This window comes from Coregonus clupeaformis, chromosome 1 (assembly GCF_020615455.1).
Source record: "Coregonus clupeaformis isolate EN_2021a chromosome 1, ASM2061545v1, whole genome shotgun sequence".
In the NCBI taxonomy this organism is placed as follows: domain Eukaryota; kingdom Metazoa; phylum Chordata; class Actinopteri; order Salmoniformes; family Salmonidae; genus Coregonus; species Coregonus clupeaformis.
The window spans coordinates 25959059-25974828 of NC_059192.1; the positions used below are offsets into that span (position 1 = coordinate 25959059).

The 15770-nt window shown below is 48.6% G+C and overlaps 1 protein-coding gene across 1 annotated transcript in view; it reads left to right on the forward strand.

Moving 5' to 3' along the window:
* Nucleotides 1-15770, forward strand: part of gucy2g (guanylate cyclase 2g) — a 179683-nt gene that overhangs the window by 141739 nt on the left and 22174 nt on the right. Inside the window, exon 18 of the mRNA XM_045223798.1 lies at nt 4757-4931. Coding sequence (XP_045079733.1) covers nt 4757-4931 — 175 coding nt within the window. The remainder of the gene's footprint in view (nt 1-4756; nt 4932-15770) is intronic.

The following is a 15770-nucleotide window of genomic DNA, read 5'->3' on the forward strand; positions in this document are numbered from 1 at the left end:
CACATGAAATGAGGGGTTTATACGGTAATCAGGGGGAAGTAATAACCTATAAGTGACCTCGTTGACTCTCCTCAGGACTTTGAACGGCTCCACAAACCGCGGGCAGATTCCGGGTCGAGAGCCAGACCCGATCCCCCGGTACAAAGACGGGGGCCTCACTGTGGTGGCGGTCAGTGTTGGCCTTCTAACGACACACGGCGCATTGCAGGTAAACGTGGGCAGCATCCCACGTCTCCTCCGCGTGCCGAAACCAGTCATCCACCGCAGGAGCCTCGATCTGGCTCTGGTGCCATGGTGCCAGAACCAGTTGGTAACCTAGAACACACTGGAAAGGCGTTAGGTTAGTGGAGGAGTGGCGGAGTGAGTTCTGGGCATATTCTGCCCATGGCAAGAACACTGACCAGACACTATATCCTCTGGTACCCCGTAGTGCCGGAAGACGTGTGTAAACAGGGCCTCCGCAGTTTGCAAAACCGTGGGAAGACCAGGAAGGAAGAAGGAGGCGGCAGGCCATAGAAAACGGTCCACAACGACCAGGATGGTGGTGTTACCTTGGGAGAGGGGAAGATCAGTTAGAAAATCAACACTTAGGTGAGACCATGGTCATTGTGGAACTGGTAAAGGTTGTAACTTACCAGCTGGGAGGTGCCTAGGTTCCTTACTCTGGGCGCACACTGAGCAGGAGGAGACCTATCCCCTTACGTCCTTAGCCAAGGTAGGCCACCAGTATTTTCCGGTCAGGCAGCGCTCTGTACGGACGATACCTGCGTGACCAGAGGAGGGTGACGTGTGTGTGCCCAGTAGATCAGACGATCATGGATAAGAGCAGGCACGTACTGTAGGCCATCTGGACACTGAGGTGGAGAGGGATCCGTGCGTAATGCCTGCTCTATATCCGCGTCCATCACCCATACTACCGGCGCCACAATGCAGGAGGCTGGCAGTATGGGGGTGTTGTCGCTGGGCCTCTCCTCTGTGTCATAGAGCCGGGACAGTGCGTCTGCCTTCATGTTCTTCGTACCCGGGATGTATGATAGAGTGAAATCAAACCGGGTGAAGAATAGGGCCCACCTGGCCTGGCGAGGATTCAGCCTCCTCGCTGCCCAAATGTACTCCAGGTTACGGTGGTCCATCCAGACGAGGAAAGGGTGTTTTGCCCCCTCGAGTCAATGCCTCCACACGGTCAAGGCTCGGACAACAGACAACAGCTCCCGATCACCAACGCCATAGTTCTGCTCCGCCGGGCTGAGCTTCTTCGAGAAGAACACACAGGGGCGGAGCTTGGGTGGCGTACCCAAGCGTTGAGACAGGACAGCTCCTATCCCAACCTCGGACGCATCCACCTCCACTATGAACGGTAGTGATGAATCGGGGTGGGCCAGTACTGGGGCTGAGGTGAACAGACTCTGCAGTTTGCTGAAGGCCAGGTCAGCCTCAGCAGACCAGCGGAGCCGGGACGGCCCACCCTTCAACAGGGAGGTAATGGGAGCTGCGACCTTGCCAAAGCCCCGGATAAACCTCAGATAGTAGTTGGCAAAGCCAAGAGAAGCGCTGCACCTCCTTAACCGTGGTTGGAGTTGGCCAATTATGCATGGCTGAAATGCGATCTCCCTCCATCTCCACACCTGAGGTGGAAATGCGGTATCCAAGGAAGGCGACGGACTGCTGGAAAAACATACACTTCTCTGCCTTAGCATAAAGGTCATTTTCCAACAGTCTGGCCAGCACCTTGCGAACCAGGGACACATGCTCGGCGCGCGTAGCGGAATACACCAGGATGTCATCGATATAGACCACTACACCGTGACCAAGCATGTCCCGAAACACCTCGTTCACAAAGGACTGGAAAACTGAGAGAGCATTCATCAAATCATAGGGCATCACCAGGTATTCATAATGCCCCGTGGTTGTGCTGAATGCTGTCTTCCACTCATCTCCCTCTCGGATACGCACCAGGTTGTACGCACCTCTGAGATCTAATTTGGTGAAGAAGCGCGCCCCATGCATTGATTCAATCACTGAAGGAATGAGGGGCAGAGGATAACTAAATCTTATCGTCTCCCTGTTCAGTGGTCGATAATCAATGCACGGGCGCAGACCTCCGTCCTTCTTCATAATGAAGAAACTCGAGGAGGCGGGTGAAGTGGAGGGACGTATATACCCCTGGTGCAGGGACTCGGTGACATACTGTATGTTTCCATAGCCACTGTTTCAGCCTGTGACAGGGGGTATATATGACTCCTGGGAAGTACAGCGTCTACCCGGAGTTTTATCGCGCAATCCCCCGCCCGATGAGGTGGTAATTTAGTCGCCTACGTTTTGGAAAATGCTTGCGCCATATCGAGGTATTCAGGGGGAATGCGCACGGTGGAGGTACTGTCTGGACTTTCCACCGTGGTTGCACCAACGGAAACACCTAGACACCTACTCTGACACTCTTGCGACCACCCCATGAGAACCCTCTGAAAAAGTAACCTGCTCACAATGAGTCTTCTGGGTAATCATGGTGACTGGTGCAGTAACTTCCTTAACCAACCCGGACCCTAATGGTCGACTATCAAGTGCTCTGATGGGGCGTGGAATGGATAGGGGAATCAATGGAATGCCTATACGGTGTGCGAATGCCCTGTCCATAAAGTTCCCAGCTGTGCCTGAATCGACTAGCGCCTTACACTGGGAAACTACCATGTGCTCAGGAAAAGAGATGTGTATTTTACAGTGTGCACCAGAGGGCTCTGAACGAGTGTGGGTGTTCGATACCTGGGGTGATGCGAGAGTGCCCTGCCTGCTGCCTCCAAAACCTGAAAAGCGTTGATGAAAACGTGGGGTGAAATGTCCCTTCGCGCCACCAGTGTGGCACTGGCGCTGTCGTCCTCCGCTCTCTCGGCTAGTGGTTCCACCCATCTCCATCTGTTCTGGATCCGAGTCGGCTGGGATGGAAACGGGCAGACCTCTTCCAGGACGTCCTCTGGTTGCCAGCAGGTTGTCCAAACGAATGGCCATGTCCACCAGTTGCGAGAAGGACAACATGGTGTCACGGCAGGCTAGCTCCCTGTCGGACATCCTCTCGCAGATGGCACCGGAAATGGTCGATCAGGGCCCGCTCGTTCCACCCGGACCCAGCTGCCAGAGTTTGAAATTCCAATGAGAAGTCCTGCGCAGTCCTCGTCCCCTGCCTCAGGTGGACCAGCCGCTCGCCCGCCTCTCGACCCTCGGGCGGGTGATGGAAGACCGCCCGGAAGATGCGAGCGAACTCCCCGTAGTTCTCCAACACGGCTCCTCCTTCGTTCCACACCACATTGACCCACTCCAGGGCTTTCCCCGAGAGGCAGGAGACGAGGGCGGACACCTTCTCCCACTCCGATGGGACCGGCCGGATGCTGGAGAAGTAGAGCTCCAGTTGGAGAAGGAATCCTTGGCACAGCGCCGCTGTCCCGTCGAACTCCCGTGGTCGGCATATCTGGATCCCTCCGGGTGCCAGGGTGTAGGTGGCGGGATCCGGTTGGCCAGCTGGTCTCGACAGATCGGGCTCTCTCCTCTCCAGGCGTTGGACAACCTGAATAACCCGATCCATCGCTTCACCCAAGCTGGCTAGCATAGTTGAATGCTCCTGGACCCGTTCCACCACTCCAGGCATGCGCATCTCTCCCGCTGACTCCTTGTTCAGGTGGGTGATTCTGTGATGAGGTGGTGTTGAAGGAGTCAGGCGCAGGAGGGTAAATCACAGAATAACAGGCTTTAATCCGCAAAAATACAGGTTTACGCAGAAATGCGTCAAACACACACCAGGGCACAAAACAGGTGCACTGGAAAATACAAGGCACACGGGAAAATACTCCCGTCGATACAAAATACACGCGCTCCACCGAGCTTCACTAACCTCCATAATAAACAATCACCCACACTTATACAATGACTAATGAGGGAATAAGGACCAGGTGTGTGTGATTGAAGACAAGACAAATGGAGTGATGATAAATGGATCGGCAGTAGCTAGTAAGCCGGTGACGCCGAACGCCAAAACCTGCCCGAACAAGGAGGGGAGGCAGCCTCGGCGGAAGTCGTGACAAAGGGGGATGAATACTTCCGCAAGGCACTGTACACACAATACCCCATAGTGCCAAAGTGGAAGAATGTCTTGAGTCAATAAGTATTCAACCCCTTTGTTATGGGAAGCCTAAATAAATTCAGGAGTAAAAATGTGTTTAACAAGTTGCATAATAAGTTGCCGGACGCATTTCGGTAATGAGAATTTTGGGTACAGATTTTCAAAATTCTGATGAAATTTTTAAATGTATTTCAAATAAGACATTTTCTCAAAAACTAAACATCTTAGTCCTCAGAATGATAGTTGATTTTTGCAGATGCATCATGGTTTTATAACACAATTTGCTACAGACATTTAAAAACTGGTTTCATGAGAATCACCCAATCGCTACCAAAGGTGATTCTAACATGTATTGACTCAGGGGGTTGAATACTAATCAAGATATATTAGTGTTTTTTTATTATTATTATTATATTTTATTTTTTACAAATATTATAATTATTCTTCCACTTTGACATTAAAGTATTTTCTGTAGATCATTGACAAAAACTGACAATTAAATCCATTTTAATCCAACTTTGTAACACAACAAAATGTGGAAAAAGTCAAGGGATTTGAATACTTTCTGAAGGCACTGCAGGTAACCTTGAAATAGAAATGTAAAGTTTACGGTGTATATTGTGCGAATGTATGTGTATGATGTATCAGGTGGAGACTATAGGGGATGCGTACATGGTGGCTAGCGGGCTGCCCATCAGTAACGGCATGAAGCACGCATCTGAGATTTCTACTATGGCTCTTCACTTCCTGTGTGCCATCAAGCTCTTCAAGATTCGCCACTTGCCCAATCAGAGCTTGGCTCTCCGCATCGGGATCAACTCAGGTCAGTATGTACGAACAACGTGTCAAGTCGATTACCCAGACAGCGGCTGTCAGCCATGAAACTTAGAAATGCGCCATTTTCATAATATTTTTACACTGGTATTGTGCTGGAGATAATGAAAATGATGTTGATAAGTGGTGGAGTTGCACATTAAGAAATGCTAGCAGCCATGACTGAAGTCAAACGAGAGTTGTCTTGGGGGTGTGGTATGATGTGGGGGTTTCTTGGGTGTGTTTTTGCTATTCAATCGCAAAAAAGAAAGCCAGTAGTGAGTACAGCGAGGTAAGCTAAGCTAGCTTTGCTATGGAGAGAACAAAGTTTTGAAGTTGAGGACTTCTCCCCTCCAGATTGACTCACCATCTCAAGATGTTCAGCTAATTCCGTTCTATGTGTAGGCTAAAGCCTGCGCGGACCCTGTGTTTATCCAAGCTACAGCAGCTAGCTAGCATAGCTTGGTGATAGCTGCAACTGGCTATTCTATCTAGCTAATATTTCACTGTCGAATGTGTTTCGTAAGACACTCATTCTATAACACCTTATTACGAAAGTTGCTTGCAACTTAGTTTCAACGTTTCATCATATCATGTAAATACGTGTTACTGTAGAAACTGTAGAAACTGCGAGTTGTATGCCTGGTCTTGGGTCAGCTCAGCTGTCCTACAACACAATATTCTATAACTGGCTAGTTTTGTCTAGTCTCATCTCTCCTTATGTCTTTCCCAGGGGACATATCTCAGAACTACTAATATCCCTACAACAGGTGTAGGCTAAATGTGGACATTACTCAAACATCACCCAGATTGAGTGTAGATACATTTATCAACAAACAAATCAATGAGTGTGTTTATGATACAAAGACAAAACATTCGGTGCTGTAAATATCATATTGATGTGCTTATAAAGACAGTATGCTTACCTAGCAAATAAAAATATGTTGTGTGTAGAGTACAGCTTCAGCTGTCTTACCAGAACTAGGATTTGGCTGTCTAACCACAAACTGACATGCACACACAAGGGCTGTTCAGCATCTAGATTTGATTTACATTTGGTTGAGTTGTCAACTGACGTGAATTTAACATGAAATCAACCAGAAATGTCACTCTATCATTGGATTTAGGTTAAAAGTTGGGTGAAAAAAAGATGCTGTGACACTCCATTCTGGATAAGACAGAGTTTGCCTCAACCCATTGGTCCAGCAGGCATTGTTAAATAACTACAGGCAGATGTGAGATGCAGGAGGATGGCACTCTTCTCATACCACTCTGTAGGCTACTGGCCAATTCAAAGCTTCCTCCAGGAGGATTTAATAGAGTCTGTTGATAACTTTCAAGTGTAACAGTTCCATGTAGAATAACCCATACTTCACATAATACTGTAGAAGCAGTGTTCTGCTAATATAACAAAGTGCAAATATCATACCTTAATGTACACACAGCTCTGATTACATTATCAATGGTGGTTAGGTGAATTCCAGGACAGATAGTATTTTGACCATTGACCAGATCAAATGTGACCACCTGATTCATGTGTCCTCCATTACTCTGAAGCGGGACTGGTGTCTGGCCACTGCCTCAGCCATCAATAACAGCTCCTGATATGGTAGAGGGATTCCCACAACGCTGCTGAACAACAAATCCACCAGGTTTTGTACGCAGCCTGTGAATAATATAAAATATTATCACTCAATTAACATACAGTATAGCGAGAAAAATAACATTCTCTAGTTTGGAAGTAATTTATATGCTAATAGAGGGACTGTAACTACAGAATAGATTCAGACCGGTGACGCTGACGCCATTACTATGCAACCAGCTGTGTACGTTGCTGAATGCTTGCTGATACTTTTTGCTATTTGCTGCCAGAGCCATAGCTATATTTGTAGTAGACAAGTACTATCCTTAATTTATTTTCCCCCTAGAAAATACACAACAAACTTTTATGAGAACATGTTGTTTTGGGTTAGCATATGAAGGCCCCAATGCTAGCTAACTAGCTACCTAACTTGCAAATCCGGGTTAGTTATCATATCTTTGTCTGAGTTGAAATTAGTTGGCTAGTGTTAGCTAGCCAGTTCAAGTTGAAACATGATTGAAAGCAGCTGGCTACATCCTATGATTAGATAGTAAGCTAGTATCCAAGTGCCTGCCCTGTATTGTCCCTAAATGTGACTAGTTTCAGGAAACTAGCCGTATGTCGCGCATCACTACTTCACAGGAGAGGCATGTGAAAGTAAACTTTTATTTTTCAAAATGCGTTTTTTGGCAGAAATGCCTTCTGGAACATGTGAAATTTCATGTGCCTTAATAACAAACTTGAATTAAGGCCATCTGTAAAGACGAATGAGATGGTTAAATTACGAGCCTAGTTGGTTTAGCCACGGAAAAAGACAGGAACCTTTCCACTAGCCATGATTGGCTGAGATAATGAATAGGCTGGACATGCTGAGAGATGAGTTCGGATTGGTCTGCCATGTAGTACGCTTCTGTCTATAACATGAGCTGGTCAGTATGTGTAGGTAATACTTTCTAATGCAGCTTAAAAAAAAGAAGATATCACGTAGTAAATTTGAAAAAGTGTTGCTCTCTACTTTCTGGTGGACCGAGTTTTGAAATCAGTGGAATGCCCGGTGGAATTAGGGTATGATAGCTAAGTAGATGGATAAAATTCTGCCGTTTGATTGCAAATATGCAGCTAGCTAACATTGAACCTGGTTGGTTAGTTACCTGCAGATTCATGCAGGGTAATAACGTTATGAGTTGGGATTATGGTTCATTGTTTAGTTAGCTAGCTACATGTCTAAACAAAAGACTCCACTATGCAAGTAACCATTTCACAACACCTTCTGTATCCTGTGCATGTGACAAATAAACTTTGATTTTATTTGATATAGTATGTGTTTACCAGAGATGGTAATGTGAAGAACATGACCTGCACCAAGTCAAATTAGGATATAACGTTAGGCCGAGACAGTGTCCAAGTTCTAAAATTCTCTGGTAGAATGCCTTGCTTTTATTGCGTCACACTCACAACCGTTAGCTATTTTCTGGCTCGCCATTAACTTGTAAATAATGATCTCGTTGTGAATTTATTTTCTTGTAATAATGAAAACAAATTAGCTAAAGTGAAGACACTGTCAGCTATATGATATGGGCATTATTTGAACTGGCTAGCCAGCTAACTTAACATTAGCTAGCTAGCTAACAAGCTAGAAACGAACCAAAACATTGTTTAGAAAGTTGCTTTTAGTTGCCTGGTTTGCTAGATTGACATATACTAAATTAATTTTTAAACGGGTGCGTTTATTGGTGTTAAAATACACTAGTTATGCTATTTTGGAACACCAGGCTGCTGATGTCATGCAGCCTGTAGTTTTTGTGTTTATACTTTTTCATAACGACAACGACAAGTCTGATGTCGGACGACAATAGAATGTTCATGATGCGACAACTGTCGATAGACGTAGCATAAACCAGCCTTTAGTCTTGAAATCTTTGGTTGTTTAGTACATGGCCTCACATGTGAATCCTTAAAGAGATGGGTCAGGCTTAAGAAGGTGTGAACGATGCTGAATGGGTGTAGAGTAGACAAAGAAGAGCTCTCCAGTAGGTTTACTGTCACGACTTCCTCCGAAGCTGACTCCTCTCCTTGTTCGGGCAGGCTTCGGCGTTCGTCGTCACCGGCCTTCTAGCCACTGCCACTCCTCATCTCATCATTACATTTGTTTTGTCTTGTTTATTACACACACCTGGTTCATATCCCCTCATCAGTACCTGTATAAGTATTCCCTCTGCCCCCCTTGTCTTTGTGTGTGATTGTTTATTGTGGAGGTTAATATAGCTCGGTGGAGCTATATTGTATTTTGTTTCGCCGGGATATTCACCTGTGTGCCTTGTTTTCTCCAGTGCGCCAAATTTACAGCACTGGAGTGTTTTACGCATTGCTGTGTACCGCTGTCTTACCGTATAAACCATTTATTCTGTGATTTACCCTCCTGCGCCTGACTCCATCCAAATCACCCGCCACAGAATCACACACCCGAACAAAATGGAGTCAGCAGAAGACGGGAATATGCCTGGAGTCGTGGAGCGGGTCCGGGAGCATTCCAACATGCTAGCCAGCTTGAGCGAAGCGATGGATTGGATTCTCCAGATCGTCCAACGCCTGGAGAGGAGAGGACCCGACCCTTTGGGACCAGCTGAGCGACCGGATCCAGCCACCCACACCCCAGCACCCAGAGGGATTCACCTATCCCGACCGAGGGAGTATGATGGGACAGCTGCCCGCTGCCAGGGTTTCCTCCTGCAGCTGGACCTCTATTTTTCTACTATCAGCCCGGCTCCATTTGAGCGGGAGAATGTGTCCGCCCTCGTCTCCTGCCTCTCGGGAAAAGCCCTGGAGTGGGCCAACGCAGTCTGGAGTGAAGGAGGAGACGCGTTGGACAACTACGAGGAATTTGCTCGCCTCTTCCGGGCAGTCTTCGATCACCCTCCTGAAGGAAGGGAGGCGGACGAGCGGCCGGTCCATCTGAGGTAAGGGACGAGTACCGCGCAGGACTTCGCCCTGGAGTTTAGAACTCTAGCGGCTGGTTCCAGGTGGAACGAGCGGGCCCTCATCGACCGCTTCCGGTGCAGCCTGCGAGAGGACGTCCGACGGGAGCTAGCCTGCCGGCATACCACGTTGACTTTCAACCAGCTGGTGGACATGGCCATCCGGTTGGACAGCCTGCTGGCTTCAAGAGGACGTCCTAGAAGGGGCCTGCCCGTTTCACCCCCCTTCAACCCGGATTATGTTCCGATGGAGCTGGGAGGTGCAGCGATCCGGGAGAACGAAGGACGACAGCTCCAGTGTCACTCTTGTGGCAAGAGAGGACACTCTGCTGCATGGTGTCATCAGAGTTCTTCTGGGTCTGGAGGCGACAGGCAGGGCACTCTCATGTCACTCCAGGTAGCGCAAACCCACACTCATTCAGAGCCCTCTGCTGCGTACTTCACCATATGCGTCACCTTCCCTCAGAATACCTCGACTTGGCACACACGTTTTCCAAAACGGAGGCAACCAAATTACCACCCCATCGGGCGGGGGATTGCGCGATTAACCTCCGTTTAGACGCTGTGCCTCCCAGGAGTCATGTCTGTCCCTTGTCGCAGGCTGAAACGGAGGCTATGGAGACATACATCTCCGAGTCCCTGCGCCAGAGGTTCATACGTCCCTCCACTTCGACTGCCTCCTCAAGTTCATTTTTCGTGAAGAAGAAAGACGTAGGTCTGCGCCCTTGCATTGATTACCGGACACTTAATCAAACTACCATTCGCTATAGTTACCCTCTACCCCTCATCTCCAATTAGATCTCCGGAGTGCGTACAACCTGGTTCGTGTCCGGGAAGGGGACGCGTGGAAGACAGTATTCAGCACAACCACGGGGCATTACGAATACCTGGTGATGTCGTATGGGTTGACGAATGCTCCATCAGTCTTCCAGTCCTTTGTGAACGAGGTGTTTCGGGACATACTTGGTTACGGTGTGGTGGTCTACATCGATGAAATTCTGGTGTATTCCCTGTCCCTGATTCGCAGAGTGCTGGGTCAACTGTTGGAGCATGACCTGTATGCCAAGGCAGAAATGTGTCTATTCTTCCAACAGTCCGTCTCCTTCCTCGCATACCACATCACCACCTCAGGTGTGGAGATGGAGGGAGACTGCATTTCAGCAGTGCGACTCCAACCACGGTAAAGGAGGTGCAGTGCTTTATAGGCTTTGCCAATTACTATCGGAGGTTTATCCGGGGCTTTGGCAAGGTCGCAGCTCCCATCACCTCTCTGTTGAAGGGTGGACTGTCCCGGCTCCGCTGGTCTGCTGAGGCTGGCAGGGCTTTCAGTAACCTGAGGGCTCTGTTCACCTCAGCCCCGGTACTGGCCCATCCCGATCCATCATTACCGCTCGTTGTGGAGGTGGATGCGTCCGAGGTAGGGATAGGTGCTGTCCTATCCCAACGCTCGGGTACGCCACCCAAGCTCCGCCCCTGTGCCTTCTTCTCTAAGAAGCTCAGCCCAGCAGAGCAGAACTACGACGTTGGTGATCGGGAGCTGTTGGCTGTTGTCAGAGCCCTGACCGCGTGGAGGCACTGGCTCGATGGGGCGAAACACCCTTTCCTCGTCTGGACTGACCACCGTAACCTGGAGTACATCCTGGCAGCGAGGAGGCTGAACTCTCGCCAGGCCAGGTGGGCCTTGTTCTTCACCCGGTTTGATTTCACGTTGTCATACATACCAGGTACTAAGAACGTGAAGGCAGATGCGCTGTCATGGCTGTACGACACAGAGGAGAGGCCCATAGACAACACCCCCATACTCCCGGCCTCCTGCATTGTGGGGCCGGTAGTGTGGGCAGTGGACGTAGATATAGAGCGGGCATTACGCAGAGAGCCATCTCCACCTCAGTTCCCAGCTGGGCTGCGGTACGTGCCGTCTCTTGTATGTGATCATCTTATCTATCTTATCCTCTGGTCACCCAGGTATTGGCCGTACAGCACGCTGCCTGACCGGGAGGTATTGGTGGCCTACCTTGGCTAACGACGTGAGGGTGTACAGTTGTGGTCAAAAGTTTTATGAATGACACGAATACTAATTTTCACAAAGTCTGCTGCCTCAGTTTTGATGATGGCAATTTGCATATACTCCAGAATGTCATGAAGAGTGATCAGAAGAATTGCAATTAATTGCAAAGTCCCTCTTTGCCATGAAAATGAACTTAATCCCCCAAAAACATTTCCACTGCCTTGTCACAAAAAGACCAGCTGCCATCATGTCAGTGATTCTCTCGTTAACACAGGTGAGAGTGTTGACGAGGACAAGGCTGGAGATCACTCTGTCATGCTGATTGAGTTAGAATAACAGACTGGAAGCTTTAAAAGGAGGGTGGTGTTTGAAATCATTGTTCTTCCTCTGTTAACCATGGTTACCTGCAAGGAAACACGTGCCGTCATCATTGCTTTGCACAAAAAGGGCTTCACAGGCAAGGATAATGCTGCTAGTAAGATTGCACCTAAATCAACCATTTATCGGCTCATCAAGAACTTCAAGGAGAGAGGTTCAATTGTTGTGAAGAAGGCGTCAGGGTGCCCAAGAAAGTCCAGCAAGCGCCAGGACCGTCTCCTAAAGTTGATTCAGCCGCAGGATCGGGGCACCACCAGTGCAGAGCTTGCTCAGGAATGGCAGCAGGCAGGTGTGAGTGCATCTGCACGCACAGTGAGGTGAAGACTTTTGAGGATGGCCTGGTGTCAAGAAGGGCAGTAAAGAAGCCACTTCTCTCCAGGAAAAACATCAGGGACAGACTGATATTCTGCAAAAGGTACAGGGATTGGACTGCTGAGGACTGGGGTAAAGTCATTTTCTCTAATGAATCCCCTTTCCGATTGTTTGGGGCATCCGGAAAACACCTTGTCCAGAGAAGACAAGGTGAGCGTAAACTTGCATAAACTTAATGTAATTGTCAATAAATGCCTTTGACACTTATAGAATGCTTGTAATTATACTTCAGTATTTTTTTTATTTTACTAGGCAAGTCAGTTAAGAACAAATTATTATTTACAATGACGGCCTACACCGGCCAAACCCGGACGAAGCTGGGCCAATTGTGCGCCGCCCTATGGGACTCCCAATCACGGCCGGTTGTGATACAGCCTGGAACCAGGGAGTCTGTAGTGACACCTCCAGCACTGAGATGCAGTGCCTTAGACCACTGCGCCACTCGGGAGCCCGAGTGTATACTATAGTAATATCTGACAAAAATATCTCATAACACTGAAGCAGCAAACTTTGTGAAGACCAATACTTGTTTCATTCTCAAAACTTTTGACCACGACTGTATGTCTCCTCCTGCTCGGTGTGCGCCCAGAGTAAGGCACCTAGGCACTTCCCAACAGCTAAGTTACATCCTTTACCAGTTCCATAACGGCCATGGTTCCACTTGTCAATTGACTTCCTCACTGATCTTCCCCTCTCTCAGGGTAACACCACCATCCTGGTCATTGTGGACCACTTTTCTAAAGCCTGCCACCTCCTTCCTCTGCCCGGTCTCCCCACGGCCCTGCAAACTGCGGATGCCCTGTTTACTCACGTCTTCCGGCACTACGGGGTGCCAGAGGACATAGTGTCTGTCCGGTGTCCCCAGTTTCCATCCAGGGTCTGGAAGGCGTTTATGGAACGTCTGGGGGTTTCGTCAGCCTGACCTGTGGGTTTCACCCCAAGTCTATTGGGCAGGTGGGACGGGTGAATCAGAATGTGGGTAGTTTCCTGCGGTCCTACTGCCAGGACCGGCCGGGGGAGTGGTCGGTGGTCTTGCCATGGGCAGAATATGCCCAGAACTCTCTCCGCCACTCCTTCACTAACCTATCTCCATTTCAATGTGTTATACAGTGAGGGAAAAAAGTATTTGATCCCCTGCTGATTTTGTACGTTTGCCCACTGACAAAGACATGATCAGTCTATAATTTTAATGGTAGGATTATTTGAACAGTGAGAGACAAAATAACAACAAAAAAATCCAGAAAATCGCATGTCAAAAATATTATACATTTATTTGCATTTTAATGAGGGAAATAAGTATTTGACCCCTCTGCAAAACATGACTTTGTACTTGGTGGTAAAACCCTTGTTGGCAATAACAGAGGTCAGACGTTTCTTGTAGTTGGCCACCAGGTTTGCACACATCTCAGGAGGGATTTTGTCCCACTCCTCTTTGCAGATCTTCTCCAAGTCATTAAGGTTTCGAGGCTGACGTTTGGCAACTCGAACCTTCAGCTCCCTCCACAGATTTTCTATGGGATTAAGGTCTGGAGACTGGCTAGGCCACTCCAGGACCTTCATGTGCTCCTTCTTGAGCCACTCCTTTGTTGCCTTGGCCTTGTGTTTTGGGTCATTGTCATGCTGGAATGCCCATCCACGACCCATTTTCAATGCCCTGGCTGAGGGAAGGAGGTTCTCACCCAAGATTTGACGGAACATGGCCCCGTCCATCGTCCCTTTGATGCAGTGAAGTTGTCCTGTCCCCTTAGCAGAAAAACACCCCCAAAGCATAATGTTTCCACCTCCATCTTTGACGGTGGGAATGGTGTTCTTGGGGTCATAGGCAGCATTCCTCCTCCTCCAAACACGGCAAGTTGAGTTGATGCCAAAGAGCTCGATTTTGGTCTCATCTGACCACAACACTTTCACCCAGTTCTCCTCTGAATCATTCAGATGTTCATTGGCAAACTTCAGACGGGCCTGTATATGTGCTTTCTTGAGCAGGGGGACCTTGCGGGCGCTGCAGGATTTCAGCCCTTCACGGCATAGTGTGTTACCAATTGATTTCTTGGTGACTATGGTCCCAGCTGCCTTGAGATCATTGACAAGATCCTCCCGTGTAGTTCTGGGCTGATTCCTCACCGTTCTCATGATCATTGCAACTCCACAAGGTGAGATCTTGCATGGAGCCCCAGGCCGAGGGAGATTGACAGTTATTTTGTGTTTCTTCCATTTGTGAATAATCGCACCAACTGTTGTCACCTTCTCACCAAGCTGCTTGGCGATGGTCTTGTAGCCCATTCCAGCCTTGTGTAGGTCTACAATCTTGTCCCTGACATCCTTGGAGAGCTCTTTGGTCTTGGCCATGGTGGAGAGTTTGGAATCTGATTGATTGCTTCTGTGGACAGGTGTCTTTTATACAGGTAACAAGCTGAGGTTAGGAGCACTCCCTTTAAGAGTGTGCTCCTAATCTCAGCTCGTTACCTGTATAAAAGACACCTGGGAGCAGTAAATCTTTCTGATTGAGAGGGGGTGAAATACTTATCAATTTATAACATTTTTGACATGCGTTTTTCTGGATTTTGTTGTTGTTATTCTGTCTCTCACTGTTCAAATAAACCTACCATTAAAATTACAGAATGATAATTTCTTTGTCAGTAGGTAAACGTACAAAATCAGCAGGGGATCAAATACTTTTTTCCCTCACTGTAGGTTATCAGCCAGTCCTGGCACAGTGGCATCAGAGCCAGACCGAAGCTCCTGCGGTGGATGACTGGTTTCGGCGCGCGGAGGAGACGTGGAATGCTGCCCTCGTCCACCTCCAGCTCGCCGTGCGTCGCCAGAAGGCCAACGTTGACCGCCACCGCAGTGAGGCCCCAGTCTTTGTACCGGGTGATCAGGTCTGGCTCTCGACACGGAATCTGCCCCTCTGCCTGCCCTGCCGGAAGCTGAGCCCGCGGTTTGTGGGGCCGTTCAAAGTCCTGAGGAGAGTAAATGAGGTTACATATAGGTTACTACTCCCTCCTGATTACCGTATTAACCCCTCATTTCACGTGTCTCTCCTCAGGCCGGTGGTGGCTGGTCCGCTCCAGGAGTCTGAGATGCGGGAGGTCCCTCCACCCCCTCTGGACAATCGAGGCCGGTGTCGTTGCGCTGCTGGAGCTGCTCGTCAAGAGGGGGGTACTGTCATGACTTCCTCTGATGATGCCTCCTCTCCTTGTTCGGGCAGGCTTCATCGTTCGTCGTTACCAGCCTTCTAGCCACTGCCGCTCCTCATCTCATCATTCGATTTGTTTTGTCTTGTTTATTACACACACCTGGTTCATATCCCCTCATCAGTACCTGAATAAGTATTCCCTCTGTCCCCCTTGTCTTTGTGTGTGATTGTTTATTGTGGAGGTTACTATAGCTCGGTGGAGCTATATTGTATTTTGTATCGCCGGGATATTCACCCGTGTGCCTTGTTTTCTCCAGTGCGCTGTATTTACCGCACTGGAGTGTTTTACGTACTGCTGCGTACTGCTGTCTTACCGAATAAACCATTTGTTCTGTGAT